At 62.0% G+C, this 26,162-nt stretch overlaps 4 protein-coding genes across 16 annotated transcripts; 2 read left to right on the top strand and 2 right to left on the bottom strand.

Annotated features, from left to right (window-relative positions):
* Positions 1 to 3,179: 3,179 nt before the first annotated feature.
* On the top strand, positions 3,180 to 4,817 carry PPDPF (pancreatic progenitor cell differentiation and proliferation factor). Of its 3 annotated transcripts, none has more exons than XM_081557595.1 (5): positions 3,180 to 3,311; positions 3,778 to 3,858; positions 4,074 to 4,151; positions 4,233 to 4,329; positions 4,414 to 4,817. In XM_081557595.1, the coding sequence occupies exons 2-5, from the start codon at positions 3,804 to 3,806 to the stop codon at positions 4,529 to 4,531; spliced, it is 348 nt and encodes a 115-aa protein (XP_081413721.1). In that variant the 5' UTR covers positions 3,180 to 3,311; positions 3,778 to 3,803; the 3' UTR covers positions 4,532 to 4,817. The 3 variants fall into 3 exon arrangements, with proteins under 3 accessions (XP_081413721.1, XP_081413720.1, XP_081413722.1); XM_081557594.1 differs by having other exon boundaries at positions 3,180 to 3,373; XM_081557596.1 differs by having other exon boundaries at positions 3,180 to 3,629.
* Positions 4,650 to 12,946, bottom strand: PTK6 (protein tyrosine kinase 6). 2 transcript variants are annotated; one of them, XM_081557586.1, is made up of 8 exons: positions 10,822 to 11,261; positions 10,379 to 10,539; positions 9,738 to 9,891; positions 8,951 to 9,112; positions 7,755 to 7,936; positions 6,928 to 7,081; positions 6,572 to 6,740; positions 4,650 to 6,434 (listed from the first exon to the last, which is right to left on the bottom strand). In XM_081557586.1, exons 1-8 carry the CDS (start codon positions 10,889 to 10,891, stop codon positions 6,197 to 6,199), a joined length of 1,290 nt encoding a protein of 429 aa, XP_081413712.1. In that variant the 5' UTR covers positions 10,892 to 11,261; the 3' UTR covers positions 4,650 to 6,196. The 2 variants fall into 2 exon arrangements, with proteins under 2 accessions (XP_081413712.1, XP_081413711.1); XM_081557585.1 differs by lacking the exon at positions 4,650 to 6,434 and adding an exon at positions 12,630 to 12,946 and having other exon boundaries at positions 6,468 to 6,740; positions 10,822 to 10,943.
* Positions 12,947 to 13,490: 544 nt separating this feature from the next.
* Positions 13,491 to 22,256, bottom strand: SRMS (src-related kinase lacking C-terminal regulatory tyrosine and N-terminal myristylation sites). Of its 5 annotated transcripts, XM_081557582.1 has the most exons (11): positions 22,013 to 22,175; positions 21,679 to 21,863; positions 20,712 to 21,574; positions 18,312 to 18,433; positions 17,991 to 18,157; positions 17,761 to 17,892; positions 17,077 to 17,218; positions 16,835 to 16,993; positions 16,232 to 16,413; positions 15,985 to 16,141; positions 13,491 to 15,769 (listed from the first exon to the last, which is right to left on the bottom strand). In XM_081557582.1, the coding sequence occupies exons 3-11, from the start codon at positions 21,071 to 21,073 to the stop codon at positions 15,576 to 15,578; spliced, it is 1,617 nt and encodes a 538-aa protein (XP_081413708.1). In that variant the 5' UTR covers positions 21,074 to 21,574; positions 21,679 to 21,863; positions 22,013 to 22,175; the 3' UTR covers positions 13,491 to 15,575. The 5 variants fall into 5 exon arrangements, 4 of the variants coding, with proteins under 4 accessions (XP_081413708.1, XP_081413707.1, XP_081413710.1 ...); XR_014073284.1 differs by lacking the exon at positions 17,761 to 17,892 and having other exon boundaries at positions 16,232 to 16,522; positions 20,712 to 21,327; positions 22,092 to 22,175; XM_081557581.1 differs by lacking the exon at positions 21,679 to 21,863 and having other exon boundaries at positions 20,712 to 21,613; positions 22,092 to 22,256.
* On the top strand, positions 20,877 to 24,894 carry FNDC11 (fibronectin type III domain containing 11). Of its 6 annotated transcripts, none has more exons than XM_081557593.1 (2): positions 20,877 to 21,336; positions 23,846 to 24,894. In XM_081557593.1, exon 2 carries the CDS (start codon positions 23,849 to 23,851, stop codon positions 24,848 to 24,850), a length of 1,002 nt encoding a protein of 333 aa, XP_081413719.1. In that variant the 5' UTR covers positions 20,877 to 21,336; positions 23,846 to 23,848; the 3' UTR covers positions 24,851 to 24,894. The 6 variants fall into 6 exon arrangements, with proteins under 6 accessions (XP_081413719.1, XP_081413713.1, XP_081413717.1 ...); XM_081557587.1 differs by lacking the exon at positions 20,877 to 21,336 and adding an exon at positions 21,401 to 21,666; XM_081557591.1 differs by lacking the exon at positions 20,877 to 21,336 and adding an exon at positions 22,237 to 22,278.
* Positions 24,895 to 26,162: the final 1,268 nt, after the last annotated feature.

Raw genomic sequence — 26,162 nt, 5'->3', positions numbered from 1 at the left:
CCCAGTCTTTCCCTTGAGGGTCTGAAGCTTCCAGTCACCCTGGGAGCTGAGCTCTGCTTGAGGGTGGGGGCCCCATGGTTTCTTGAGGCCAGGAGGAGGGGTTTCAGGACCCCACCACCCCTGCACATCTTCCCTTCTCCCCTAGCCCTCCTACCCAGCTGCCCAGGCCTGAGCCAGGCCCAGGGAGCCCCAGGGAGGCAGGGGTCTGTGTCCCACAGGGAACAGATGGGGATGTGGCTGCATCAGGGCCATCTCAGGGGCCTGGCACTGTTTGGGATCCCCGAGGAGGAGAGGCTGCTGAGGTCCCAGGGGCAGGACTGGAAGGCTGTGAGGCCAGCATGGAGTGACTAAGGTGCCACATGCTCACCACCCCTGTGGACTTGCTGGAGCATCTCATCCTCTGCTCCCCACCAGGAGGCAGGACTTAACTTCAACCTCCCCACCTCCACAAGCCTGGGCTTCCCAGGTGGCGCTAGTGGTAAAAAACCTGCCTGCCAATGCAGGAGACATAAGAGACGCAGGTTCAATCCCGAGTGGGGAAGATCCCCTGGAGGAGGAAATGGCAACCCACTCTAGCATTCTCTCCTCGAGAATCCCATGGACAGAGGAGCCTGGTGAACTACAGTTCATAGGGTCACAAAGAGTCAGACATTACTGTAGCAACTTAGCACACACACACACCCACAGCCCAGTGCACCAGGGCTCCCTCTGGCCCCAGGGCCTCTGCATCTCCTTGCACTGGTGCTAAGGCAGCATTGTCTCAGCTTCAGGGGACTGAGCCTGGAGAAGGCAGAGTCTCCCACTCACCGCTCCCGGCACACATGTGGGTTATCCAGGAGCTCTGGGTGGTAGAAGCCACAGCAGCAAGGTCAGCACCAGCTTCCAGCTCCAAGGACCTCCCAGCAGAAGCCCTGGTGGCCCCCTGGCCCTAAGTGCTCTCTGCTCAGACCCCACCATGTAATGGGTCTGCCTCAGAGGTTCCACTTTCCACTCCTCACACTGCTGCCCCTCTCCCCCAGGGGTACTCTGTGTGCCTCCTGGGCCCCCAGGAATGGCAGCAGCCCTCAGTTTCCCAGCTGTGCCCCCTCCTGAGCAACAGCATGCCCATGATCCAGAGCAGGTGCCTTGCCAAATCCTAGCCCCACTTCCTGATCATATGAGCTGTCCATGGTCCTCGGCGGGCCCCTCAGGCTGGCCTCTCCAGCTTTGGTCCCTGGAACCCCAGTCCTGTTGGAGGCACGAGGGACGGGCACCCACGAGATGCCCATACACTTGGACGCTGACTACAGGGATGTGGGAGTCCAGGGAAGGGGCAGGGCCCAGTGGCTGAGGGTCCTTCACACCAGATGGAGGGGCTAGACCAGATGGAGGCCAAAAGCCCTACCCCTTTCTCTGCTCTAACCAGGACATGCCACCATTCACTCGGGGGCTCCAACGCCAGCTATGGGGAGCGACTGGCAGAACCCCTACCTTCCTGGATTAGTAAATGCAGCCTTTACACTATCACTTAAAAAAAAAACTACCCTTTTTTCGGATTATCCACTCTTAAAATCATTGGTAAGGTTGAGACTGGGGTGGATGGGGGCAGGCTGGCCAGCGGGCTGCTGAAAGGTGGCCTGGGAAGGTGAGTGAGAGCGAGACAAACCTGGGTCTTGCCGGAACATTTCACTCTCTTGGTGCCAACAGCACTGACCTTATCAATGATCCTTCAGTGAGCAGTAGGCATGCCTGGCTGCCACTCTCATCATAGGTCCTACCACAGACCCCTGTCCAGGCCCAGCGGGCCCCCTGCTCTTGCCCAGCAGCTCTGAGCACTGGGTCCCACCTCACCTCCTTTTGCTCAGCCCTCAGCTTAAGCCTGACAACCCCTCTCCTGTCCCCCCTCACCAAGTGTGGTTCCTCTCTCTTAACTGGCCCCCCTGCTGGTAGGGGTACCCGCCTGATTCATCACCACTCCCTGTGCCCAGGCAAGCCATGTACTCACAGCAGGTGCTCTGCCCACCTGAGTGTCAGGTGGACAGAATGGCCCAGGGTCCAGTCAGGGCACCTGTCTCTTTTCCAGCCCACAGGACCAGACTGTCCAGCCAGGGCTAGCACCAAAGAGCCAGAAGGAGAAGAGGGAGGCTTCCCCTTCAAGGGCAGCTGGGGCCTGGGGCCTGGAGGAGGCTGAGGGTGGGGGAGAAGGCTACTTTCCACATTGGAAGGAAAGTCCTCCTCCTCGTTGCAGAGCCAGGGTGTGGCCCAGACTCCACAGGGAATATGCTGGGGCTGCCAAAACTGGGGACCTCATAGCTACTGGAGACATCCCCAAACAGAGCTCTCTACTCATCCCCACTGACACACCCCCCCATCTGCCTGCCCTACTTTCCACTCTCCTCCCCAATCTGGGCTTGCCAAGCAGCTGGATGCAGGCTGGAGCTGCAAACGCAGAATGGGTTCCAGAGCCCCTAGCATTATGCAGTGAACATGGGTGGGCTCCCCAGCTTCCCACCCACAATGAAGCTGCTGAAGGGCTGGAAGGCTCCCGGCACACAGCTCGTTCTGGGTACCACCAGGCCGACAGCTAGGGGAGGGCACACACCAGTGCGGGCCCACATCTGGTTGAGGGCTGGGCACGCACTAGCCAATACCCTCTTATCTGTCCAGGGTGAGAGTGGGGAGGTCCCCATGCTGAGCCAAGGCCAGAGCAGACGGGCACTGCGGAGGCACGACTGGGGCTCAGCCCTGGGCTATGGACAGCAGCAGAAACAGACTGGAAGTGCAGGGGCCACCGTCCAGCACGCCTGCCGCCTCCAATAAGCTGGAAAGTTGGAGACAGGCTGGACTAGCAGGGGGCCTGGGTCCCAAATGATGGCCAGAGCCCAGGAAGCAAGGATGGGAGGTGGGAGAGAGACAGGGCCTGCTCTCAGGCTGGGGCGGCAGTTATTTAACCACCTCAAGCCCAGACCAGGCTAGGATGCGCTGCCCGTCAGCCCAGGTCAGACAGACTCCGGGGCTGCACTTCCTCTAGGGCGGGGCCAAGCTGAGCTTGGGGCGGAGCCTAGTTGGCCTCGCAGCCAATTAGGCGGGGCGGCACCGGAGGGGACGATATCGGGGCGGGGTCTCGCCGGGGCTGGGGCTGGGGCGGGGCCGAGAGCGGGGCTGTACAGCCATATAAGGGGGCGGGGGTGCGTCCGCGCGTGCGCGTCCTGCGCGTCTGGTTCGTGGAGTGGCCACCCGCATTTTCTTACGCAGATGGGCTCTGTGGCCTAGCGCCCCCGTGCCCACCGTCCGTGATCGCACGCCGAGGCCCGCGAGGGGTCGCCGCCGAGGTGGGGCCCGGGCGGCGCGTGGATGAAGTCGAGCGGCCAGAATGGGCGGCAGGGGGCGGCCGGTGCGCGACGGCTGGCGGGGCTGACCGCCGGGCGACTGGGAAGTCGGAAGGGCGCGGGTGGGCAGGGGGCGACGGATAGGACCCGGGGCGCGGAGCTGGGGGCGCGCCGGCCGCAGGTAGGGCCGCTTCCCGGAGCCCCAGGCCGGCGGCCCAGCGCACAAAGCGCCTTTGTTGTCCCTCGCGGCCGGTTTGGGCTGGTTGGAGCCGCCCGCGCGGAAAGGGCGGGCCGGGAGTTCCGGATCCCCACCTCGACTTGGTAAACAAACTCGGCCTCCGCCCCTCCCGGGAGCCCGTGGGGCTGACCTGATCCTTGGGTCCGAGCGGGTCGACTCAGCCCGGGTGGGGAGCGCCCTTATGCGGAGGCAGCAGTGACTGAAGTGGCTCCCCGACTCCCTCGCGCGCAGGTTTCCACCAGCCCCCAAGCAGGAGCATGGCAGCCATCCCCTCCAGCGGCTCTCTCGTGGCCACCCACGACTACTACCGGCGTAAGTCAGCCCCTTGCCCGCGCCCCAGTCCGTCCCGAGCTCCCCCACCTAGAGCTTGTGGAGTCAGCTCCAGTTGCTTGAGAACTTGTATCCGGGTGGGGAATGAGCTGCTAAGGACCCTTGGCACCGGCCTGCGCAGCCAGTGAAGCCAGTGCTTGGCCGGGTGGACTGGAGGTCCTGTGCCCCGTGGAGCTGAGCGGGCCTCTTCTCTCCAGGCCGCCTGGGCTCCACTTCTAGTAACAGCTCCTGCGGAAGTGCCGAGTACCCTGGGGAAGCCATCCCCCACCACCCGGGTAAGTGCAGTGTTCCCTCTGTCCCCGGGGCTATGCCCAGGGAGTGACAGCAGCACCCTCACTTTGCCTTGTTCCTTTTAGGTCTCCCCAAAGCAGACCCGGGACACTGGTGGGCTAGCTTCTTCTTCGGGAAGTCCACTCTCCCGTTCATGGCCACAGTGGTGGAGTCCCCAGAGCAGTGAGTGTGGCTTCCTGGGGGGCCCGTGTGGGGGGAGGGATGGGGGCAGATGGAAGCAACCTCTGACTTCCTGCTCTGCCCCAGCTCGGAGTCTGCCCAGGCCTCCACCAGCACGATCACCTGTGACCTGGCTCGGGAAGCCGTGGGGAAGCAGCAGCCCAGCGGCCAGCCTGGCAAAACCAGCTGCAGGCCCCCATCCTGAGTGACCACCACCGGCTGCCAGGCCTGCTTCCAAGGCGCTAGGCTCATCAGAGCCCTCTTCTTCCCCCCACCCTGTACCCTCCCTTCCCCTCCTCTCCCCAAGACCAAGCAGGTTGCAGTCAAGGGAAGCAGTTTGGTTTTTAATATCAAAACAGCAAAACACCAAAAAGGAAGTTGAGAGAATCCCACTCTCTGCTATCCAAGCCACACGAACGCGCCTTCTTCACACCCCATAACCCTGTGCCTTGCACCAAGTGGACAATAAACTCCAGGAGTGAGCAGCCTGATACATGTGTGTGAGAGAGAGAGAGAGCTGTGTGCTCCCCCACCCCGGAGGGAGAAGTGACTAATCCCTCAACCTTCTCATTCCCAGGTGTGGGAGAGCTGGCCATACTCCCTGGACCTTCCTGGGACCCCTCCTAGGGGCCTCCTCTGAGGTCTGGCCCAGGTTCATGTGGGCAGACAGCTCCAGTGAGTGTGGAGCCTTGCATCTGAGAAGGGGTGGGGTGCCTGGCTATTTCAGGAAACCAGGGAGAGCAGGCAGTCCAAGAACTGGAGCAGAAGCTTCCAAGGCAGCTGCTGAGGTCAGAGCCCTCTATGTGACTCCACCTCTGGCCCCTCTTGCCACTTCCACAGGAGGCTGGCCTGGTCTCTAGCTTGGGGTCAGAGGGAGGGGCCGATGCCCCCTGGAGGACCTTGACGAGGCATTCCTCAAACTTGCTTTCCCTCTTTTCTCCCACGTGTCTTCCGTTAAGGATGTTGCCTCTTCTCGTAGGACACATTCTGGACAGGGCCCGCAATCCCCAGGACACACTCTGGATAGGGCCCCTAATCCCCAGAGTGTGTCTGAGGCGCCTGGCACCCCACTGAGGCAGAGGGGAAGCAAGTGTGGGAGGCTCCTGTGGGTCCCTCTCACCAGGGAAGACCAGCTTTGGGCAGAGTCTGACTTAGAAGGCCTGTGTGGTGGTGTGGGGGAGAGGTCCCCATCCTCTGCCAGCCTCCTGGGACAGGCCTGAGGGGTGGGCTGGTGGTGTCCACATCCTCAGTGGCCAGCAGAGTTTGGGATGTGGGGTCAGGAGAAGGCAGTTCAGTGAGGCAGTGGATGGAGCTTTGGTGTGAAGTCAGAGGCTTAGAGGGGTGGCCTCCTCTACTCAAGGGCTGGGCTCTGCTGGAGGGGCCCATCCTCCTCTGGCTGCCCCTCCCCCACTCGGCTCTAAGTCACATGAGTCCATCCGGAGGCATTTGGGTTGCTAGTGGCCCCCAAAGCCTGCACTGTCTGTCCTGCCTGCCCTCTGTGTGTCCAGACAGGCGGCAGGTTCGGGGGGTAGGCTCTCCTGTGGTCCCAGGGAATGCTGATGGTCAGTGCTAAGGCTGGGCGGGGGGGGTCCACCTCAAGGATTAGCCTGACCCCCACCCAGTCCTCCTGGCCACAGTGTCCAGATGAGGCCCCCAGACACCCCGGGACATATGTTTGCCGAGGCAGGTGGACAGGGACAGCATTGGCTCCAGGGAGCAGGTGTCAGTGCCTGTCTCTGCAGAGAGCCGGCGGGAGGGGGGGGGTCACGCCCACTCAAGTGTGAGGCTCAGGCAGGGCCAGGGGGCAGAGGGGGTGCAGCCAAAGCTAAGGTCGCCACCACTTGGCCAGGGAGGCTCGACCCTGGTCCGGCTAGCTGGTGGGCTTCAAGTCAGGACCAGGGACAGGTCCATTCTGAGGAAAAGAGGGGTGACTTGGCTCCTCGAGCCTCCAGGGCAGATGTTTGCTGTGGGTTGCCTGGTACTTTGCAGGTGCTGGCATCGGGGGAAGGGACAGCCCCAGCTCCAGGCTGCACTGGGGAAGGGGTAGGCCCAAGTCTGCCAGAGCCCCTTCCCAGGAGTGTCCAGCTGGTTCTGGCAGTGGGCCATACCTTCAACAAATGCTCAGTAAATCGGGGTGGCCCTCAGCCATGATCCCAGGTCCCTCAGGCTTTGCCTGATGCCCGAGGGCTGGCCTGTCCTCCGGGCAGCTGCAGAGAGGCTGTGAGCTCAGAGCGGGTTTTCGTACCTCGTTAGGCTGGAGAGCTTCTCCCATAGCCCTTTGAAGTAGGGTCTCTGCTCAGGGTCCCTGTGCCAGCAGGAGAGCATCAGCTTGTGTGTGGTGGGCGGGCACTCTGGGGGGCGGGGCATGCGGTAGCCGCTCTCCACCCTCAGGAAGGCCTCGTGGTTGGACATGCCTGCGGTGGGTGGTACAAGGGGGCTCTGGAGGCAGGAGGCTAGTGCCCTCTGCACCCCTGGCACTCCTACTGCCCTCCGTCTGGCTGATGGCCCCTGGAAGATACCCAGTGAGTGGTGCAGGGGGTGTGGCCAGGAGGCATCCCCCCCACTGCCCTGCTGACAGTCTGCAATGCTGGGGCCCAGTACCTGGATAGGGCGTCTGACCCCTGCTGAAAATCTCATGGAGGAGAACCCCATAGGACCAGATGTCAGACTTGATGGAGTAATGTCCTCTGGAGAGCGCCTCTGGGGCGGTCCACTTGTAAGGGACGTTGTGGTCATAGGAGAGGTAGATGTCCTCCTGCAATCAGATACACGCTGGGGGTGGGCCTGGGGGCTGCCCCTGCAGCAGGGACAGGCCAGGGGAGCCTGGCATGTGGTGGGCAAGTGTGCGGTCAGGACCCACACCGTGTCATGGCTTCCTGGGAGCCGAGCTGGCAGACTGCCCAGATACCCACAGGCCGTCCCCCGGAAGACCACTGTCACAGAACCCAGTGGAGAGCCTCCCAGAACAAGGGGCAGAGAATCCCTGAAGGTGAGCTTCGAGGAGACTTTGGTGGGGACAGCAGGTTAGCAGCCAAGCTAGGGGGAAGCAGGGTCTGCTTGAGGAGCAGTCAGAAACGGCTGACACTTAGCTCTGGGTGTCATGACTGAAGGAACCCCCTCAACTTCTCTGTTACTGGGAGTCCTGGAAGTGCTAGTGTTGCCAGCCTGCTGGGCCAGGCACCTCCCCCACACCCCGCTGCCTGTGCGCCCTGCCCTGCTGTGCCACCCACCCGCTCAGTGGGGACTTTTGTGTTCCCAGCTTCTGGGCACAGAGCTATCCTACTAGACTCGTCCAAGGGCCTGCACTGCCCTCCCAGGAGCCTCCTAACCCTGTCAAGGGACAGCTTGGGCTCCATAGCCCATCTCACCTGAGAACAGGAAGGCCATGGGCACTTCGAGTGCCCTCACTGCCCGTGCCCCGCCCCTACCTTGATGAGCCTGGCCAGCCCGAAGTCCCCGACTTTGCAGATGTTGTTTTCCCCCACGAGGATGTTCCTGGCAGCCAGGTCCCGGTGTATATAGTTCTGTGATTCCAGGTAGCACATGCCCTCAGCCACCTGTGCTGCAATGTCCATCAGCTCCGAGACGGGCAGGGCTTTCTCGTCAGAGTCTGCAGAGGCCAGGGGAGGCCAGGGTGAACGGGACCAGCCAGGGCCAAGTCCTCTCGGCAGACTGGCGTGCTCAGGGGAGGGGTTGGGGCAAAGAGCAGATGGCCTGATTTCAAATTGGAACTGTGGCGCCACTGCAGGCCTTGTAGAGGCTTATACAGTCAGCACATAACCCTTTGAAATTTCCTTCTGGGAATCCACATTGAACTCAGACATGTGTACACAGATGTTCGGCCCAGCATTATTTACATGAAAACCTCAGAAGGTTTCAACAACAGGCACCTAAGTGGACGCAGCACATCCACAGACTATCAGGATTTCATTTCTGACAAACATTTAATGATATGGGAAACTGCTTGCAATGATCAAGTGGAAAGTATTCCCAATGTTGCTATATTAAAATAGACCCCCCGATGCGCACACGTGCATACTGGGTGTAGTTTGTCCTGCGTGCACACTTCTTCCTTTTGCAGCATCTCTGCAGTCGAGCCACATCTGCACACAGTGGCGCCTCCACTCACTGGCTGCGGTTGTCTGATCTGGGTGTTAAGTGAAGTGACGGAGCATGTTACAGATGATGAGGTCTGTGCGTCAATGAGATATACGGCGTGCTAGTGTGTGCGAGTGTATGGGTGTGTAAGCATGTTCACAAACACCAGAAGGAGGGACAGCGTCTTTCAGGAAGAGAGGACAGCAGTGAGACCAGGCTGTGTGTCCCAGTAGCAGGAGGGGTGGGCAGCCACAGCATGCCTTTGACTAAAGAGGCCTCAGTTCACTGTGAGCACAGGAATGACGGGTGGCTTTTCTTGTCTTTGTTCATATCTGCATTTTGTCAAATTCCTATGATGAACAGGTGGTAAATTCATCACAAGATATTTTAAATCCTTTCGTAAGCAGAAAAGTGCTGAGGAAGCCCCCAGAACCCCAGGCTGTCCTGTGCCTGGTGTGGGGTGTACATCTGTGCACATCTCCCGTTCCCTCCAGCGGGCACAAGTCACTCTGGTGCCCCCACTCACCCCGTAGCAGCTCCAGCAGGCTCCCCTTGGGCATGAGCTCTGTGACAATGTACACTGGGTCCCCCATGGACGCCACTGCGTACAGAGCCAGGATATGCTTGTGCCGCAGCTTCTTCATGGCCTGGATCTCTGACTGGAATGTGTGCTGGTGCAGAAGGTCGGCTGTGGAGGTGGGTGGCCTCGCTGGGTGTGGCCCCTGGAGAAGCTGGGGGCCCTCTGCCCGCCCCTCCACCCAGCCCCACCAGCAGCAGCTCAGGAAATGTGGGCATCCTTCCAGACACCCCATCTCCCAGGCCAGGATGCCAGGGCAGATACAGCCTCATCCACACTGTTCACATGGGAGGGTTGGCTGTGCCCACCGTGGCTCTCCTCACACCCCAGGCACCACAGACACCCCCATGGGGTTTACCCCTGCCCCAGCCTGATGTGGAGCTAGAACTCCCCCTAAATGTGCTCCCTTGCAGCCCTGGGTCCCAGGTTCCTGAAGTGGGTGATCTGAACCTCTGGTGGTTCATCTAAGAGTCTAGGTGAACCTTTTCAGATTTCTAGTGATTACTTATTTTAATGGCTTTTCTTCCATTTACATTAAGAATTTAAAATTTCCAGTTAGGATAAGCGCACTTGGGTCACAGCGTGAAAGGAGAAAGCCACCCAGACGCTGCAGTGGGTGCCACATGTGGTACAGGTTAGGATGCTGAGTGGTGGGCGGGGCGTCAGGGCCCAGGGCTGCTGGGCCACCCAACCCCTGCAAGTGAGGCTGGAAGTCCCTGGCCTGGGGCCCACTGACCTCGGGCGATCACCTTGATGGCCACTCGGACCTTGTCCTTCCAGAGCCCTTCAAAGACCTCTCCGAAGTAGCCAGAGCCCAGCTTCCTGCAGAGAGTGAACTCCTCCCGTGGCCTCTCCCAGTCGTCACAGTGGGGCAGGGGCTCTGGCTCATGCTGCAGAGATATGGGCAGGGGCACCCATCCACACGAAGTCAGCCTCAGCCACATCCTGCTTGGGAGGGTCCTGGTGTCCGGCATGTGGCTGGGCTCACAGAGGCTGCCCCCAGCCAGGCTGACCCCTTCTGTGTCCAGCGGACAAAAAACCACCCTCCATCTGCTCTGAACCAGTGACACTGGCCTGAGTGCCATTCAGACAAAAGTCCTGTCTGGCTGCCGGCCAGGGCATATGGCTGGAGAGACTCAGGACGTGGCAAGAACACAGCTGACCTCTTGCTGGCCCAGGGGTGAGAGTGCCCACCCTCCCCCCATGCCCAGCTCTGTACAACCACTGCTGCCCGGCCACCAGAGTCCCCAGACAGTGTCCCCAAGGGTCCCCAGGCAGTTGAGGCAAGGACCCACACCCATCTCCACTGGAGGGTTTGTGTCCCTATAAGGAGCAGTGGGAAGGCCAGGGTCTGGCGTGGGGGTCAGGGGCCCCTACCTTCCGGCAGGGCGAGGTCAGCCGCAGGCCGTGGGACAGGCTCTGGACCTTGTGGTGGTCCACGAGCTCAGACAGGCCAGGAAAGGACACAGCCTCGTTGAGGTGCAGCCGGCCTGCCCGCCACCAGATCTTGTAGTGGCGCACAGTCTGCTGGTCCCGCACTGGACGGAGAGGGGCACTCATGAACAGGTGCCAAGAGGGGCCCCCAATGGGGAAAGTGAGGACCCAGCAGGACCTCGGGACAAGGGCCCAGACACTGGGGCCTGCGCCCACCAAGGGTCAGAGTTCCCAGGGCAAGGTCTGGATGTCCCAGGGCAGGGGAGAGGATAGGCCAGAGGGGCTGAGCTCTACATGCATGAAGGGTTTAGGGACCAGGCGTCCGGAAGTCAGGCCCAGGTGTGTGGGGGGGTGGCTGCAGAGCAGGGAGGGCAGGAAGTGGGTACCCGAGAGGACGTAATCAGCGCCTGGCTTCTCGCTGACGCGGATCAGGAAGGACCCCTGCTCGTTGCCCATGGCCTGCAGTCGGTGCAGGGCTTCTGAGCGAGAGATTCGGCCGAAGAACCACCTGCAGGATGGGGGCACCCTGAGCAGAGCAGATCCCCTCAGTGCACCCACCTTAAGTCTCAGCCCCTACCTTGAGTCCCAACCCCCACCTGACCTGACCCTCTGCCTCCTCGTGCCCCAACCCAAACCCACAGTTGCCCTCTGACACGCACTGACCCAGAGCACCCTTCTTTGCCCATTGCCAACCCCAAATGTCCCAAGTGGCCAATTCTGAATACCAGGAAAGGCCTGGAGATCCAGGATTGGGAAAGGCCCACCACCACCCTTCCTGGGGTGTCCCCTGTCTGTGGGGATAGAGCCCCCCATCCTGTGAGTGCAGCGACCCATCCCCAACTTCAGATGTGACTCTGCAGCCATGCACTTGGACCCATCTTGTTTGGGTTTTTCGTGGTTTCTTTTTTAGTTTTGGCCTTTCCAGACAACATGCAGGATGTGGGATCTTAGTTCCCCGACCAGGGATGGAACCCACACCCCTGCAATGGCAGTGAGGCATCTTAAACACTGGACCACCAGGGAAGTTCCTGGGCCACACCGTCCTGTGACCCTGTGGCACCTTCTGCCCCAGGGCCACAGACACACGGTGCTCAAAAGCCCTGGGACCTGAGGATTCACAGGCACCAGCACATACCCATTCTCATACCCCAGCCCCCAGCTCCAGGGCAGGGACCAGCCTGGACTCTGGAGGGCAGGGTGGGGCCAGTGGGGCTCCCCAGGGAACTTCTGCTGCCAGCCGCTCTGCCCTTTGCACCCTCGACTCCTCAGGCCCTGTTGGAACGTGAGCCCCCACACAGAGGACCACTGCCCAGCACTGAGCCCTGTGGGTTTCACAGCCCACTCCCACCCACCCGCCCAGCACCTCTGGAGTCTCTCCTTTGCTCCCAACCCCACCTCCTTGCCTCCTTCCACTTCTCAAATGTGCTGTGTCCCCAGGGACTCGGGGACTTTGCCCTAGCCATGCTGGCCCCGCCTGAGGCCATCCTGTGTGTGCTGTGTCCCTCCAGGAGGATGCAGTAAGCACTCCATCAGTGGGGTGCACGGGCACACAAGGACTCCCTTCTCCAGACACTCCCCCCACCCAGAGCTCATAGAACCTCCTCGGGGCGTGTGAACATGTCCAGGCCAGGCTGCTCCTGCGGCCCAAGCTTCCTGGGCAGCCCCTCAGGACTGTAGTCACCTCCCGGAGCTACCTTGCCGGTGACAGGCAGCCGTGCTGACACAGGAAGCATGTCTGTGGCCCACACCCCGGCGGGTCTGTTGCAACAGCCTTCCCACTCCCTCCGACGAGGCCACATGTCTGGTTTCAGGTATTTGGAAGAGGAGCAAAGCTTCACTCCCCAGAAGGCCCAGACTCTGCCCTCTCTGAGTCCCACACAGTGCACTGACCATGGGGAAGCCCAGGGGAGGGGCCACAGCCTTAGGACCCCCTCCCCGGAAGTCACATACAGATGCCCGCAGGGAACCCAAGACCAGGATGGTAGGCCCCGCCTCTCGGGGTGGCAGGGGCAGGGAGATGGGGCCATGGATTCCCAATCTGTGGCAGCCCAGGGCTCCTGCCCACACCCAGAGCCCGGCCACAGAGGCACAGAGCTCTGTCCCCACAGACCCCTGCCCCAAGCTCATGAGGGGCTGCATGGCCCAGGGATGAGGGTGCCTTGGAGTGACCCACCAGGGCCACAGGGACACTCACGGCTCCGACTCCACCGTCTCCTTCTCAGCCAGGTAGTTGTGGGGCACGTAGCCCTCAGCCAGGGCCCGGCCCGCCCCATCCAGCCGCATGGCCCACCACCACTCCTCCTCCTTTCTGGCCACATGGAAGAGGTCCCCTGCCCGGAAGCTCAGCTCCTCAGCGGTCCGAGCCTCAAAGTCCCAGAGGCCCACATACTTGGGGCCCAGGGGAGCCTGGCCCTCGGACCCCATGGCTGGTACAGCGGCAAAACTGGGCCGTCCGGCCTTGCCGCCTTCTCCAGTCCAGCTGGGAGCAGCATGTGGGCAGGGCCGTCCCCAGCAGTCCGTCCCTGCCCCACTGAGCCACCACCCATTTCCCTGTGACGAGGCAGCCAGGCCAGCCACACCTGTGCTACCAGGGAGGGCCCCTCTTGGGCCTTCTCAGGCACCCTAGGCTCCACCCTGAGGGCCAGCCCCTGGGCCAGGTCAGTCTGGGCGCTAACTGGTCAGTTAACACCTGCCGAGAAAGCTGCCCACACCAAGTGGTCACAGGTGCCACTGGCCACATGGCCAGACCTAAGCGCCAGGAGAAGGGAGAGGGGAGTTACTGATCAAGCAGGAGGCATGGGATTCGGAGCTGGAGGGGAGGGACAAGGCACGCCCTCCCCAAAGCCCCCCAGACTGTTGTTGCTGAGCCCGGACCTCGGGACAGCCAGTTCTCAGCAGGGTCCCCACCAGAAGCCCAGGGCTGCTTCTCTGCCCGCCTTAGGAGTCCCCCCGAGGCTCAGGCACCTCCTCCCCACCCACAGGCTGGGGTGTCAGGGACTCTGCCTGATGGGAGGGCTGTGAGGACAATGAGCAGGGAATCACACACTCATCCTACTTGTGGGCGTTTTCCCTTTTATTGAGAAGAGACTAGGCACCACCCACCTCTCTGAGATCAAGAACAAGCCTGCTTGGTTCTGACCAAGGAGGGCCCAGAGAGGATGGACAGACGGCTGGGCAATGAGAAGTTCCGAAGCCCTCACCCCCGCACACCTACCCCTCACCGCTGGCCAGAACTCTCTGACCCCCTTGGCCTTGGGCCCCGTTCCTGAGCCTTGTCCCGGGGGCCTCCGGTTCGGCCCACATCACACCAACAAATGGGAAGGATCTGAGGCTGAGGCCCAGGCCCTCCTAGGGCACCAGCGTCAAACCTGTTTAGCTTGTGCTGATGACGCACCCCCAGGAAGCGCCGCTGACCCCCACGCACACCTGCCTTTCCTGTCACCCCACCCAGCACACTCCCCCCCTTCCCAGGATGCCTGCCAGCCCCAGTTCCCACACACCCCAGGAAATGAAGAGGGTGAGTCCTTCAATGTGGCTGGAGCCGGAGCCCCACAGGCTTCTTGGTCTGGGAACCACCAGAGCCAGAGGAGCCCAGCCCTCACCCTCGGGCCCCCCAGCTCTCCCAGGACAGGGTAGAGAGGGGTCAGGGGCTGAACGCCAGGGCAGAGCTGAGGCCCAGCTGCCTGACGTCCCAAAAGGCTCAGGCCAAACCTTCCTGCTCCCCTCCCCCATCTGCCTGGTGAGGGGGCCTGGGGACCGTGTCTCAGGCTCTGACCCACAACCACGGTGATTAGGGCCCTGAAGTGGCCTGTTCCCACTTCCCCTCTCTGCCCAAGGGGTCCCTCACCCTCCCCAGGGCTCCCTCCCCTCCCCTCTGGGAAGTCCCCTGCCCCAATTTCTCCAGCCCTGCACAGACTGTTTTTCTGAGCATCTGAGCAGCCCCTGGGGCGGGAGGGTCACTTATCTGCACCCTAGGGTCCCAGCTTCCTGCCCTGTGATAACTCTGCCCCTTCTGTCCCACAGGCCTCTGGAGCACAGCTGCCAGCCTGGAGCTCCCAGAATGAGGGTCAGGAAACCTGAGGGTGGACCCCACCTGCGCAGTCCCCGTCCATGTCCATCTCGTGGGACTGGAGCTGGCAGGGTGAGGTGAAGCCAACAGCGCACGTCCTGTGACAAAGCCGTGCTTGAGATCAGCCCCGGGGCAGCAGTTGCACCTGGAAACTGGCTGCTTCCTGTCGCAGGAGGGCCAGTGGTCACTGGGTGCCCAGACACCAGAGCATCCACGTCTGCTCCACCCCGACCCTGCATAGTCAGCCAGCACCCAGGACCCCAGCTCTGAGGCACGATGCCTCCCTGTCTTTGCCCCACCCACAGAGAACCGCCCAGAGTGTCACCCAGTCACCTAGTCACCAGTCTGAGCTTCTGTGGCCTGACAAACCCCTCCCTCCCTCGCTCTCTGCTCCAGCCCCAGGGGCCTGGGAAAGGCTGTTCTCCTGGCATCTGCAGCCTCCCCCGCCATCCTGTTCCTGCCCACAGCCCAGGGGCTGCACTGCCTCTGAATCCCTGGATGTGGGCACCAAGATGCCCTGGGGTGGAGGTGGGCACGTGAGGGCCAGCTCTTCCTCGGGCATGATCCACCAGATGGTGGGCTGAGCTGTCAGCCTCTGGTTAGGGACTCAGGCCCAGGTGGCCCACAGGAGGGAATGGCTGGTCCAGTCTGTGCCACGTGGGGCCAGCGCCCCAGGCCTGCCGAAGCCCTAGCACCGACAGCAGCAAGAAGGCCACAGCAACCCACCGAGGCTCCTGACTGTGGGAGGGGGCTTGAGATAGGCTCGGGCAGGAGGCCTCTCTGCCCAGCGTCTCCCTGAGACCAGGGCGAGTGTGGGCTCTGTCTGGGCTTCTCTGCTGAGACCCTCCCTCTCTGGGGAACACAGGTCACCCTGGTGGAGGACGCCAGTCCCTCTGCTGTCTGAGCGGGTGTCCACATGTGTCTGCCTCGTGTGCACAAGCTGTGTGTGTCAGCACGTGTCAGGGTGTGAGGCCCACAGCCAGAGGCTCTGTGGGCTGGCACCAGTTCTGGGCAGCAGGTATTGTTGGCAAACGCTGTCCCACGAGGAGGGTGCCTGGGCAGGAGCCCGGGTCATGTGAGGGCGGGGCGGCGGTGCCTGCTTGTAGCACCCAGTTTCTCTCGCAGTGTGGTGAAGTCCGGCCGTTCTTCCGGGCAGCGCCTCCAGCACCCCAGCATGAGCGCGTAGACCTCAGCCGGGCAGGCGGCCGGGCGCGGGAGCCGGTACCCCCGTGAGATCTGCTGTAGAGTCTCATGGTTGCTCATCCCTGGGGAGGGGCAAGAAGAGAGGCTGGGCAGGCGCTTCCTCCTTTGGCCACCTCCAGCCCTGGGCAGACCCTGCCAAGCAGGCAGCCTCCAGGCCTGGTTCCCCTTCCAGGCTCAGCGATCCCTGGGCAGGGGGTGCCTCCTCCTCCAGGCTGGCTCCCACGCTTCCTTCCTTGGACTACCCTTGCCTCCTGCCCTGTGCTGCCTGGAGGCCCACCTTCATAGGGACACCGGCCATATGTGAAGACCTCGTAGAGCAGGACCCCGAAGGACCAGACGTCAGACTTGGGCGAGTACACGCAGTAGCTGGCTGCCTCGGGCGCCGTCCACTTGACGGGGATCTTGGAGCCGCTGCGCGGGGAGTAGACGTCATCCTGGGCAAGGGGAGACCAGTGGTGCAATGGGTGGAGAGGCAGCCCAGCCCCTGTGTCGCCCAGCAGCCCGTGGTCAGAGCCCACGCTGACCTTGAGCAGCCGGGCCAGGCCAAAGTCGGCCACCTTGCAGGCCAGGTCGTCACCCACGAGCACGTTCCTGGCAGCCAGGTCCCTGTGCACGATGCGCTGCTCCTCCAGGTAGCTCATGCCCTCGGCCACCTGACAGGCAAAGGTCAGCAGGAGGGGCGGGCTCAGGGCCTGGCCTTCGGGGCCTGCAGGCGGGGCCGACAGTCAGGCGGCAGGCGTCTGTCCTAGTCGCTGCCCTCCGCGCCTCGGGGTCCCCAGCTCTAAGTCGGGTGAGGACAGCACCGCCTGCCAAGGCTGCAGGGGGGCACTGTGTTGTGGTTCCGTGACAGCCTGGCCCTGGTTCCCAACCAGGAACAGAAACAGACCAAAGCGGGGGAGGGGTGCACCCGGGGTCTGTTGGGGTCCATGCCAGAACTAGTGACCTAGTGTAAGATTAGTGACCCAGAGGGGCCCCACCTGGAACTGCAGTGCCCAGACCCCGCCCAACCTCACTCGTGGCCAGAGCCCACCCCGGCCATCTGGGCCTTGGACAATCGGCGTTCAATAAAAAGGCCTGGAAGACCATCAGGAAGGGCAAGGCGTCCCCATCCCCACCGCAACACTCACTGCTCAGGAAGGCCTGCAGGCTGCCCTTGCGCATGAGCTCAGTGACAATGTACACGGGCTCGCCTGCCGAGCACACTGCATGAAGCCGGATGAGGCGCTCATGCCGCAGGCTCTTGAGCGTTTGGATCTCCTGGGCCAGGTCAGCGAGCTTCACGTCGCCTGCGGGACAGGGCGGCGTTCCAGGACCTGCCATAACCACTGCTGCCCACCGCTACCACCCTGGGATCCCGGGTCCCACCCACCTGGTCTGATGACCTTGACTGCCACGGGCATGGAGCCTAGCCACAGGCCTTCCCACACCTCCCCGAAGTAGCCTTCGCCCAGCTTCCTCCGAAGGGTGAACTCCGAGTGGGGCCGCTCCCACTCGTCCTGCTCAAGGGACTTCTGCAGGGGTGGGAGCATTCAGGGCCTCTGCCTGTGGCTCCCTGGGCAGAGTGCACGGCTTCTCCTGGGGCCCCAGGCCTCCAGCTCTCTGCCCCTGTGCCCCAGTACACACTCGCCTCCGACCCTGCACAGGGCCAGGGACCCAGGTGCTGACCTCTGGAGGCCTGGCCCTAATTGCTTCCGGACCTAAGTGGCACCTTTGCCAGTGCAGGCATCCACCCACACTCATTACTGTCCCATCCAGGCTGTCATTAAGAGACCAGAGGAACCAGATGGCTGCTCGGCCCCTGGCAAGACTGCATGACTGGGACCATCACAGATACCATGGCTCCAGTGCAGGTGTGGCCGTCCTGACAGGCATCTCTTCCCACGGCCTTCACGCTGGCCTAGGGCTGCTATGGGTGCCATCCCCGGACGCCTTCCCCAGCCTGCCTCCCCCCACCCTCCTGCTTGCTCCATGGCAGAGCTAGGCAGGAAGGGAGGGCGTCTCACAGGCCTCATTCCCCTCCCCCCTCAGAGAAGAGAATCCCATAGGGATGAACCTGTGAAAGCAGAACCAACCCCAGGGCAGGGTCGCAACCCGAGTACAGAGGAGTCACAGGCGCTTCATCCAGGATTGGGCTGAGCCAGCTGGACACGTGCTGAGAAGTGTCATGGGCCTGGCGAGGGGCAGCCTGCTGGAAGGTGTGGGGATGGGCCCACCTAGGGCAGGCAGGGCAGTGGGGGACAGGCCCACCTGGGGCATGCACGGAAGGGGAAGGGATGGGCCCACCTGGGGTGCACAGGGTTGCAGCAGTGGGCTCTGGATCAGCTTCCAGTTGGCCTTGTAATATGCCAGCAGCTCAACCAGACTGGGGAAGAGCCGGTCCCTCTGCAGGTAGAGGCTGCCATTGGCCGCCGTGGAGATGCGGTAGTGGCAGACTTTGGTCTGGGCCCGGACTGGGAGGGCACAGAGATGGAGACTCCATTTTGGCTGCCGCCGTGACCCTCCCACGATCCCAACCAGGTGACCCGTGCTGTTGGGCCCAAGGTGGGCTGGGGGCTGGCACTGCCTGGGGAAGCCACCACCCCAAGGTCAAGGGCACCCTGGTACCTGACAGTGAGTAGTCCCCATGGCTGCTCTCGCTGGGCCGGATGAGGAAGGCCCCTGGTGCGTTGGGGGGGGACAGAAGCAGCTGCTGGGCCTGGGTTCGGCTGATGCCACTGAAGTACCAGCTGCAAAGGGCGGACACAGCGGTCCCCATACTGGCCCAGCCCTGAGACACCCATGACTCCCATGGGTTGGGCCCCAGATGCCCACTCCACGCAGGAGGCAAAGAGAGGAACCTGGTGCCTGGTACTGGGGACCCAGTCCGGGGTCTGCACATGCCCCAGCCCCAGGGCCCAGTCTCTGGAGTCCTTGGGGACTGGGCACAAGGTGGGGGCCCCCAAAGAAAGGACCGGATAGACAACCTGGGAGAGGCTGCTGGTGGAGCCTGGGGTGAGAATGGGGCCTGGAAGAACAGGGGCAGAGACAGGCCTACCCTGGCACAGATAGACATCTGTGCCCACTCTGGGGCTCTATGGGGAGGGGGCTAGCAAACAGCATGGCCAGAGTGGGCAGTGGGGCTGGGCTGAGGCTGAGGCAGGATGGGGTAGGGTGGGGTGATGGTGGGAGGGTTGGAGGTTTGTTAGGAGGTAAAATCAGCAGACATCTGAGGAAGGGTCAGGGACCTGTGAACGTGGTTCCCCCAGACAGGCCCTGGGTGGACGGCAAGCCGGAGACACACTGATTCGGAAGCAGGAGGCCCAGCCCTAGGTGTCTGCAGGCTCCATCCACCGAGGGCCTCCTGCAGCCAGCCCCTGCCTCAGGGACCCTCTACCCAGAAGAGACTCTCATGTGGGGAGGGGCTAAGAGGACAGTTCCAGGGTAGCAGTGCTTCCACCTCCCCTGGCCCTGGACCCACATCAGGGCCTGGGGGGCAGGGCTGAACCCCCATGCACACCCCAACTTCTGATACGTTCTTGGACTCTAGGCCCTGGTTGTGGAGCAGTGAGCGAGATAAGCCTGGAGTGTCCCAGTATCTTGTAAAGTTGAGGGGTCTCCTCCTGCCCGGCTGGCCCAGGGGACAGGCAGCCAGGTGTCCAAGGGTAATGACACAGCAAGTGTGGCAGCCCTTTCATCTGCAGCCCAGACAGTCATTAGCTAGTCCTTCAAGCAGCCCTTCCCCTCCCCCGGACCCTGCCCACCTCCAGGAGCTGCTGACCCAGTCTGTCCTCCACCTGGAGGGACTGTGGGCCCCCTTCCCATCAGAATGGCTGGGGGCAGGGCTGGAGTCCCCTCCAAAGGCACCTCCCTGTGACTCAGGCTTTCCCCCAGATGTACATCTCCAGGAGACAGTGGGCACCGCAGGGGTCCCCAGGATGCCGGAGGTAGCCTGAGTGACATGAGATCTGCTGCTGGTCTGCAGAGACCCAGCTGGGTGCAGGCCCTGGGGCCCATGTCAGGGCGAGGACTGGGCAGCCTCCCTTTGCTAGCCCTGTTCACCAGCCAGTTTCTGGCCTTTCTCAGCCGGCATGTCACCTCTGTAGCACCAGGACTGAGAAGAGGTGCCTCTGCCCCAAGGGTTCCCCAGGTGCCCCCTCCTTCTAGAAGGTAGGGATGACAATGGCCAAGACATTCAGAGGAAAGACAGATAGGGGCCATGCCCAAGGTTTGGGTCAAAGGCCCATGTACTCTGTCCATAGCCACATGGTGGGGGACCTGCCCCGCACCAGCACAGACTGTGTCCTGTGGACCCTGAGCCTGGGCCAAGAGGTCCCATCCTCTGAGGAGCCTTCTAGGAGAGTGCCCAGGGTCCATGCCAGCCACTCCCCACCTGTGGACTCCCCTGGCCCTAGGGGCCTCAAGCACTCAGGGGAATGGGTGGGCTCTCCCATCTGTACCCACCCCCTAAATGAGCCTCTTTGGGAGCAATCCCAAAGACCAGGGCCGTGTCTGCCCCATGCCTGGTCCAGAGCAGGAGGGAGGAGGCCAGGTGAATGTGGACAGGTGAGGGGGTGGACAAAGGCACAGCTCTGACCAAGCTTATCACTCCTTCCACACTGAGGTCACTATCTCACCCCTCACAGCACAAGGACGGCCTCTCTGCTCACCCATGTCCTCACCACCTCACTGCATCCCAGTCCTCAGCCCCATGCCCCCAAGCAATGACCGCTCAGCAAACACTGCTGGACACCAGGTCTGAATCCCTGTGTGCCAGCAGGCAGGCGAGGCGGGCGCAGTATGCACACACCCTCCAGCTGGCTCGCGGCACCACCTGACCATTCCCGCCAGAGTCCCTGCCCTTTCCTCTCCTAGCGAAATCAGGCGCCCATCTTGCACACCATACCAGCACCACACCTGCGGAACTTGATCACCGATGGATGGCAGGGCCTGAGGAGTGATGCTGGATCTGCAGGCCTCAAACTACCTTGCACTTATTACTGACTCCCTAGAGCAGGTGGTACTCACGGCTGGTCCGAGAGCATCTCAGGGGCCACCTTGGCCACGTAGGTGATGGGCACCAGGCCAGTGCAGGGCCAGCCCGAGAGCTTGCGGGCCAGAATGCAGCCGCCCTCCTCCCTGAGGGCGTGGAGCCTGTCCCCGCGGCTGACGCTCAGCTCCTCCGCGCACCGCGCCGTGAAGTCGGACAGCGCCCTGAAGAGCTGCGCGGGGGCCGGCGGGCTGCAAGGCTCCGCGGTACTGGGCTCCTCTGCGGCGGGCTCCGGCTCCAGGTCAGCGTCGGGGTCCGGGAACCGCGGCGCGCCGGCTGGCCAGATCTTGTCCCAGAAAAAGGACAGGAAGGCCAGCTTCTTCCTGAAGAAGGGCTCCATGCCAGGTTCTGCAGGGGACAGGGGGGCGCAGCGGCGGGGCTCCAGGACCCCGACGGAGAGACACTGGAGGGGCGGTGGGACGGCGAGCGCTGGAGCGGGGTTGAGGGGAACAGACGCTCCAGAGGCCCCCGCCGGCTCCCTGCGGAGCTCAGAGCAGCGCTAGGTGGCCCTCCAGCGCCAGCCACACGACAGCCGTTGCTCTCCTCGACCTCTAGGCTGTCTCGCTGGCAGGACTGGTCCCAGCTGCTCCAAGCCTAGTGCAGGTGGGACAGGCGTCAGGGCGGGACTATGGGGCGGGGTCTCGGGTGGGGCATGGTGGGCGGGGTCTCGTGGGCTGTGGAAGGTGAAGCGGGGAGGTCCCTGTGGGGAAGGGGCCGTCTGCGTTTTGACGGTCAAGGTCACTCTCGTAGTGTGATCTTGTAGGACAGTTCTGCAAGCTGGTCCCCTCAGGAAACAGGCAGAGGATACTTGGGATCTCTGTGTTATTTCCTACAATTGGAGCTGAATCTCAAAATTGAAAGTTTAATTTTAAGAAAGTATCTGAGAACGAGAAATTAAAAAAAAAAAAAAGAATGGAGTCAGAGATGGCAGAGGTGAGGACCTACCTGACCCAGAAGAGGAGGGGAGACTGTTCTGTCCCCCACACTCTCTCTGTGGGTGGGCCGCACGGGTGGACTGTCTTTCTCTCACTGCTTTTCATTCCCTTCCCCACTTTCCAGTTCCCCGCCTCTCCCTCAACCTTGAGACAGCATCCTCTTTCCAAATAACCCAACTCTTGCTTCTCAGACCCCTAAATAACGACATAACAACAGCTACAACTTACAGAGTAAGCGCCCAGGGCACCCCCCGTCCCTCCACCGCCCACACGATGATGGGCGCTTAGCCCGGCAAAGCCTCCTCCCATGAGTGAGGTCACCAGGAGGGGTAGGGGAGGAGCACCTAGAGAGGGAGGCTCTGCCCGGGGAGGGGAATTCAGAGACAGACACTCTATGCTGGAAGGTCCCCACCGTTGACCTACAAGGGGGTGGAGGCAACGGCCCTCCCTTGACTTCAGGAGGCTTCCAGGTCGCGACCTGGAACGCCGCGGCAATCTTCTCGAGTCGAGGGGGCCCGATCCCCACACTAGGGGCTCTCCGCCCACCCCGCCCTCTGGGCGGAGCGTCACAAAGACCTGTGGTCCCCATGGCAACCCGCGGGACTCCAAGGTGCGAGGCTAGGCGCCCCTGGTTCCGTGCATAGTAGGCAGCGCTGCTCCGGGAGGCAGGGCAAGTGGGCGTAACGGGAGGCGGGCAAGGGGGGTGGAGGACGAGGGAAGGGTGGCGGAGGTGGGCAGGCGGGGGCGGGTGGGGGCCGGTTGAGGGGAAGTGGGCCCAGGGCCAGGGGAGTGTAGGAGGTCCCGGAGCCGGAGGAGGGTGTAGGTCTGGGTAGCGGGCCAAGGCAGGCAGCTTCTTTCCTGAGTTCACCAGCAACCCCTCCTGGCTTTTTCAACGGAGAAACTGGGACCGTCTGGAAGCACCTCTGACCTGTAGCCCTACCTGGAGCTAAAGCTCCCTCCAGAGGCGGCTTGAATCTGCCCTAGCCTTGGGCCACTGGGCCACTGAAGGACGCAGGCCAGCAATCCTGGTCCTGGTCTGTTGCACCTCAGCCCAGACACTGGTGCTGCTGTGCCCAGGGTTGGGTCTGCCGCCTCCGTCCCAGGAAGGTCAAGTCCTGGCATCTGGGGAGGGAGACCGACTTGGGTCCTAACCTCACTCTGTCCCTTGGGCCACTCACTCAGCCTCTCAGCTCCCATTTGTAACTCATCCAACTTTCTGGGTGCTGCACAGCCTCAGACCTCCCAGTGAAACCACTGGGTCTGTCTCACTGTCCTTGGGGATGGCTGGGACCTGGGGCAGCAGCCAGGAATGCTGACCCCCTTTCTCCAAGGAGCCCCAGCCTTGTGGTCAGGACCTGCCAGGCCTGGGAGCACAGCTATAACCAGCTCTGGGGCGCACTGTACCCTCCTACAAAGGAGAACCTGGGTGGAGGAGGGGTGCAGAAGGAGATAGACTCTGGGGTCTACACTGGGCTCAAAGACTGGATTGAGAGCAAGCTACCAAGTGTTCTGGGCTCAGGCACCCCATCTGTGAGCAGGGGGACCGTTCAGGGGCTTTTCTTATGGGCTCAGGAACATCCTGAGGCCCCAAGATACAGCAGGGCTCCTTAAAGAGGAATTGGCATGATTGCTCCTCAGAGCTGAGGCCACCTTGCCTGCTGGGCTGGCCCTGGGCCTCTGCTCTGCACCTGCAGTGGGGTGTGAATGGTCTGAAGGACAGTGGGGTCCCCAGCTGGGGTCTGGTGCTGCTCAGACAGGATCACTCTGAATCCTGTCGACAGCTCCAGGGGAGCAGTGTGACCGCATTCCAGATGGGGCTACACAGCTAAGCAGTGGCTGGACTTTCCAAAGCACAGGCCCAATGCCCCTGTCTCAGCCCTTCCCTGTGTCATCACAAAAGACCATCAGTAGAGTGTTGGCCCTGCAGTGTCCACTTTTACCCAGATCTGCAGCCTGCCCACCTGGCCCTCCAAGCAGCCTCTGTCCAGAGAGATGACCCCTCCTCTCGAGCCTCCTCCCTCTCCCACCCCCACCCCCAGAGGCCAGAGGGCCCAGCATGGGGGCCAGTGGGACTGAAGTCACACCACACAAACACTGCCCTGAGTGGGCCCCAGGTGGGCAGCAGAGGCCAGTCTGAGCATTCTGTTCATGCCCCGCCCTCCACCTCGTGCTCCTAGACCATGAACTTCCAGGTGACAGGCCTAGGCCTGGACAAAATGAAGCTGGACAGTCCCCAGTCCTTCCTGGACCAGGAGGAGGTGGAGGAGGCCGAGGATGGGCAGCTGCTGGAGCCCGAGGCTTGGCGAACCTATGTAGAGCGCCGCAACACTCTGCAAGAGTTCCTGACCTCAGACCTGAGCCCCCACTTGCTCAAGCGCCACCATGCCCGCATGGAGCTCCTCAAGAAGTGCTCCTACTACATCGAGATCCTCCCCAAGCACCTGGCTCTGGGCGACCAGAACCCGCTGATGCTACCCACCACCATGTTCCAGCTCATTGACCCCTGGAAGTTCCAGCGAATGAAGAAGGTGGGCGCTGCCCAGACCAAGATCCAGCTTCTGCTGCTTGGGGACCTGCTGGAGCAGCTGGACCACGGCCGCTCCGAGCTGGATGCCCTGCTTGAGTCGCCGGACCCTCGGCCCTTCCTGGCAGGCTGGGGGCTCGTGGAGCAGCGCCTGGTGGACCTGTCGGCTGTCATGGACAGCTTCCTGGCAATGATGGTGCCAGGGCGCCTGCACGTCAAGCACCGCCTAGTGTCTGACATTGGCGCCACCAAGATTCCCCACATCCGGCTCATGCTGAGCACCAAGATGCCCGTCATGTTTGACCGCAAGGAGTCGGTGGCCCACCAGGACTGGGTCAGCCTGCGCTGGTTTGTCACCATCCAGCAGGCTGTGCCAGAGCAGTTTGAGCTGCGCTACAAGCTGCTGGACCCACGGACACAGCAGGAGTGCATGCAGTGTGGCATCATCCCCGTGGCCGCCTGCGCCTTTGACATCCGAAACCTGTTGCCCAACCGTGCCTACAAGTTCACTGTCAAGAGGGCGGAGAGCTACACGCTGGTGTATGAGCCCTGGAGGGACAGCCTCACCCTGCACACCCGACCAGGGCCCCCCGAAGGGCCTGCCCCCAGTAGGCTGGGCAAGCTGGGCCTTTCCCTGACTGCACCTTCCGAGAGATGATTTTCTAATATTTATCCACTAATAAAGAGGAGTATAAACACACATACACAATTAAAGAAACAGGCTTACTTACGTTTTAGAGGTGGCGGCAGCCACATGAGTGTTTTTTCCTGACTCAGCACAGCCCACCCATGAGTCCTGCCTCCTCCAGCTCCTGCTCCCTTTTCCAGCGGTGAGCCCCAGGCTGGCCTTTGCAGGACACTGACCCCTGTAACAAGAAGCCTCAGCTTGCCTGGCACGTGGCTGCCACCATCAGTGGTGAGTACAGCTCCAAGGCTCTGGCACCTCCACCCCAGCCCCTCCCACGTGCCCCCAGCCCCTTCTCATCACAGTGAGCAGCCATGTGACCTGGGCACAGGCCCTTGTCACCTTTCTTGCCTCCTAGGCTGGAGTTCCCCAAGGGGGGTGGATACCCCCAAGTCCTGCCCAGACCTCACTGGGGGCAGTCATGGCCCTGTTACTATCGCGCCTGTCAAGGCCAGGGGACCCAAGGCCAAGAACACATTTTATTTTGTTTTTAATGAAAATAAAAGTATTATCTTCTCCCCAAAAGAAGCTGAAGTTCATCTGCACCCCCATCCTTAGGTGGATGAGGGTCCTAGCAAGGGAGACTGGCACGGTACCCTGCCCAGATCCAGGCCAGTGGGCAACCGAGAGAGTCTACCCTTGCCTGCCAGTGTGGTCAGCTTGGCCAGCAGCTTGCTTGCTGCCTGTGCACATACCCACTTCGTGAAGGTGAGGAGGATGCTGGCGGCTACCTGCTCTGGCAACTTGGCCCTGCTCAGGTCCAGGAGGGACAGCACCGTGTACCCTGGCCATGGCTGAAGAAGACTGTTCTCAGCAAAAGGCCCAGAGCTACCCCCAGTACACGGCCAACCAGCCTTCCGTCGTCCACCGCTCACACCAGAGCAGTCACTAGGACTTCAGGTCCCTGGGAAGATATGGTGTAACCAGGGCAAGGGGGTCAGAAACAGAGCCCCTGCCCCACTGAAAGGCGGTTTGGCGAGAGACGGGACCTCAACTGGCTAAGAGGGCCCAGCACCACCCTCCCTCCCCAGGTATGGACAGTGCCTTCTGCAGGGTTGGGGTGTCTTCACCTAGAGCTCCCCTCCCAGATCTCTCCAGGCGCCTGCTTGCTGCTGCATGCCAGCCAAGGGTTCAGCCAGACTGTCAGGCGATCTGTGGCATCATGTGGCTATGGCAGGGGGAGGGGGACTCCCTCCTAGGTGTCCTGCAGATAGAGTCACCCCAAGGATCCCAGGGATCCAGAGCAGTGGAGGGTGGGGCATGGGGACAAGAAGCCTAGAGGGGA

The sequence above is a fragment of the Giraffa tippelskirchi genome, chromosome 13 (genome assembly GCF_054371585.1).
Source record: "Giraffa tippelskirchi isolate mGirTip1 chromosome 13, T2T-mGirTip1v1.2.pri, whole genome shotgun sequence".
NCBI classification, from domain to species: domain Eukaryota; kingdom Metazoa; phylum Chordata; class Mammalia; order Artiodactyla; family Giraffidae; genus Giraffa; species Giraffa tippelskirchi.
Note: the sequence above shows the minus strand (reverse complement) of the source record. Positions and strands in the feature narration are given on the sequence as shown.

Coding starts and splice junctions, on each gene's coding strand:
- PPDPF (XM_081557594.1), top strand. CDS start 3,334: ATGAAGTCGAGCGGCCAGAATGGGCGGCAGGGGGCGGCCG. Junction 3,374..3,777: donor TGGGCGGCAGGGGGCGGCCG/GTGCGCGACGGC, acceptor CCTCGCGCGCAG/GTTTCCACCAGCCCCCAAGC. Junction 3,859..4,073: donor CACCCACGACTACTACCGGC/GTAAGTCAGCCC, acceptor TCTTCTCTCCAG/GCCGCCTGGGCTCCACTTCT.
- PTK6 (XM_081557585.1), bottom strand. CDS start 12,859: ATGGGGTCCGAGGGCCAGGCTCCCCTGGGCCCCAAGTATGTGGGCCTC. Junction 9,892..10,378: donor TGACCTCGCCCTGCCGGAAG/GTAGGGGCCCCT, acceptor ATATCTCTGCAG/CATGAGCCAGAGCCCCTGCC. Junction 7,937..8,950: donor CCTGCTGGAGCTGCTACGGG/GTGAGTGGGGGC, acceptor TGGCCTCTGCAG/ACTCTGACGAGAAAGCCCTG.
- SRMS (XM_081557581.1), bottom strand. CDS start 21,073: ATGGAGCCCTTCTTCAGGAAGAAGCTGGCCTTCCTGTCCTTTTTCTGG. Junction 16,994..17,076: donor AGTCAAGGTCATCAGACCAG/GTGGGTGGGACC, acceptor CCTGTCCCGCAG/GCGACGTGAAGCTCGCTGAC. Junction 16,414..16,834: donor CCTGCAGGCCTTCCTGAGCA/GTGAGTGTTGCG, acceptor CCCCGCCTGCAG/GCCCCGAAGGCCAGGCCCTG.
- FNDC11 (XM_081557587.1), top strand. CDS start 21,646: ATGGAGTCAGAGATGGCAGAG. Junction 21,667..23,845: donor TGGAGTCAGAGATGGCAGAG/GTGAGGACCTAC, acceptor TCGTGCTCCTAG/ACCATGAACTTCCAGGTGAC.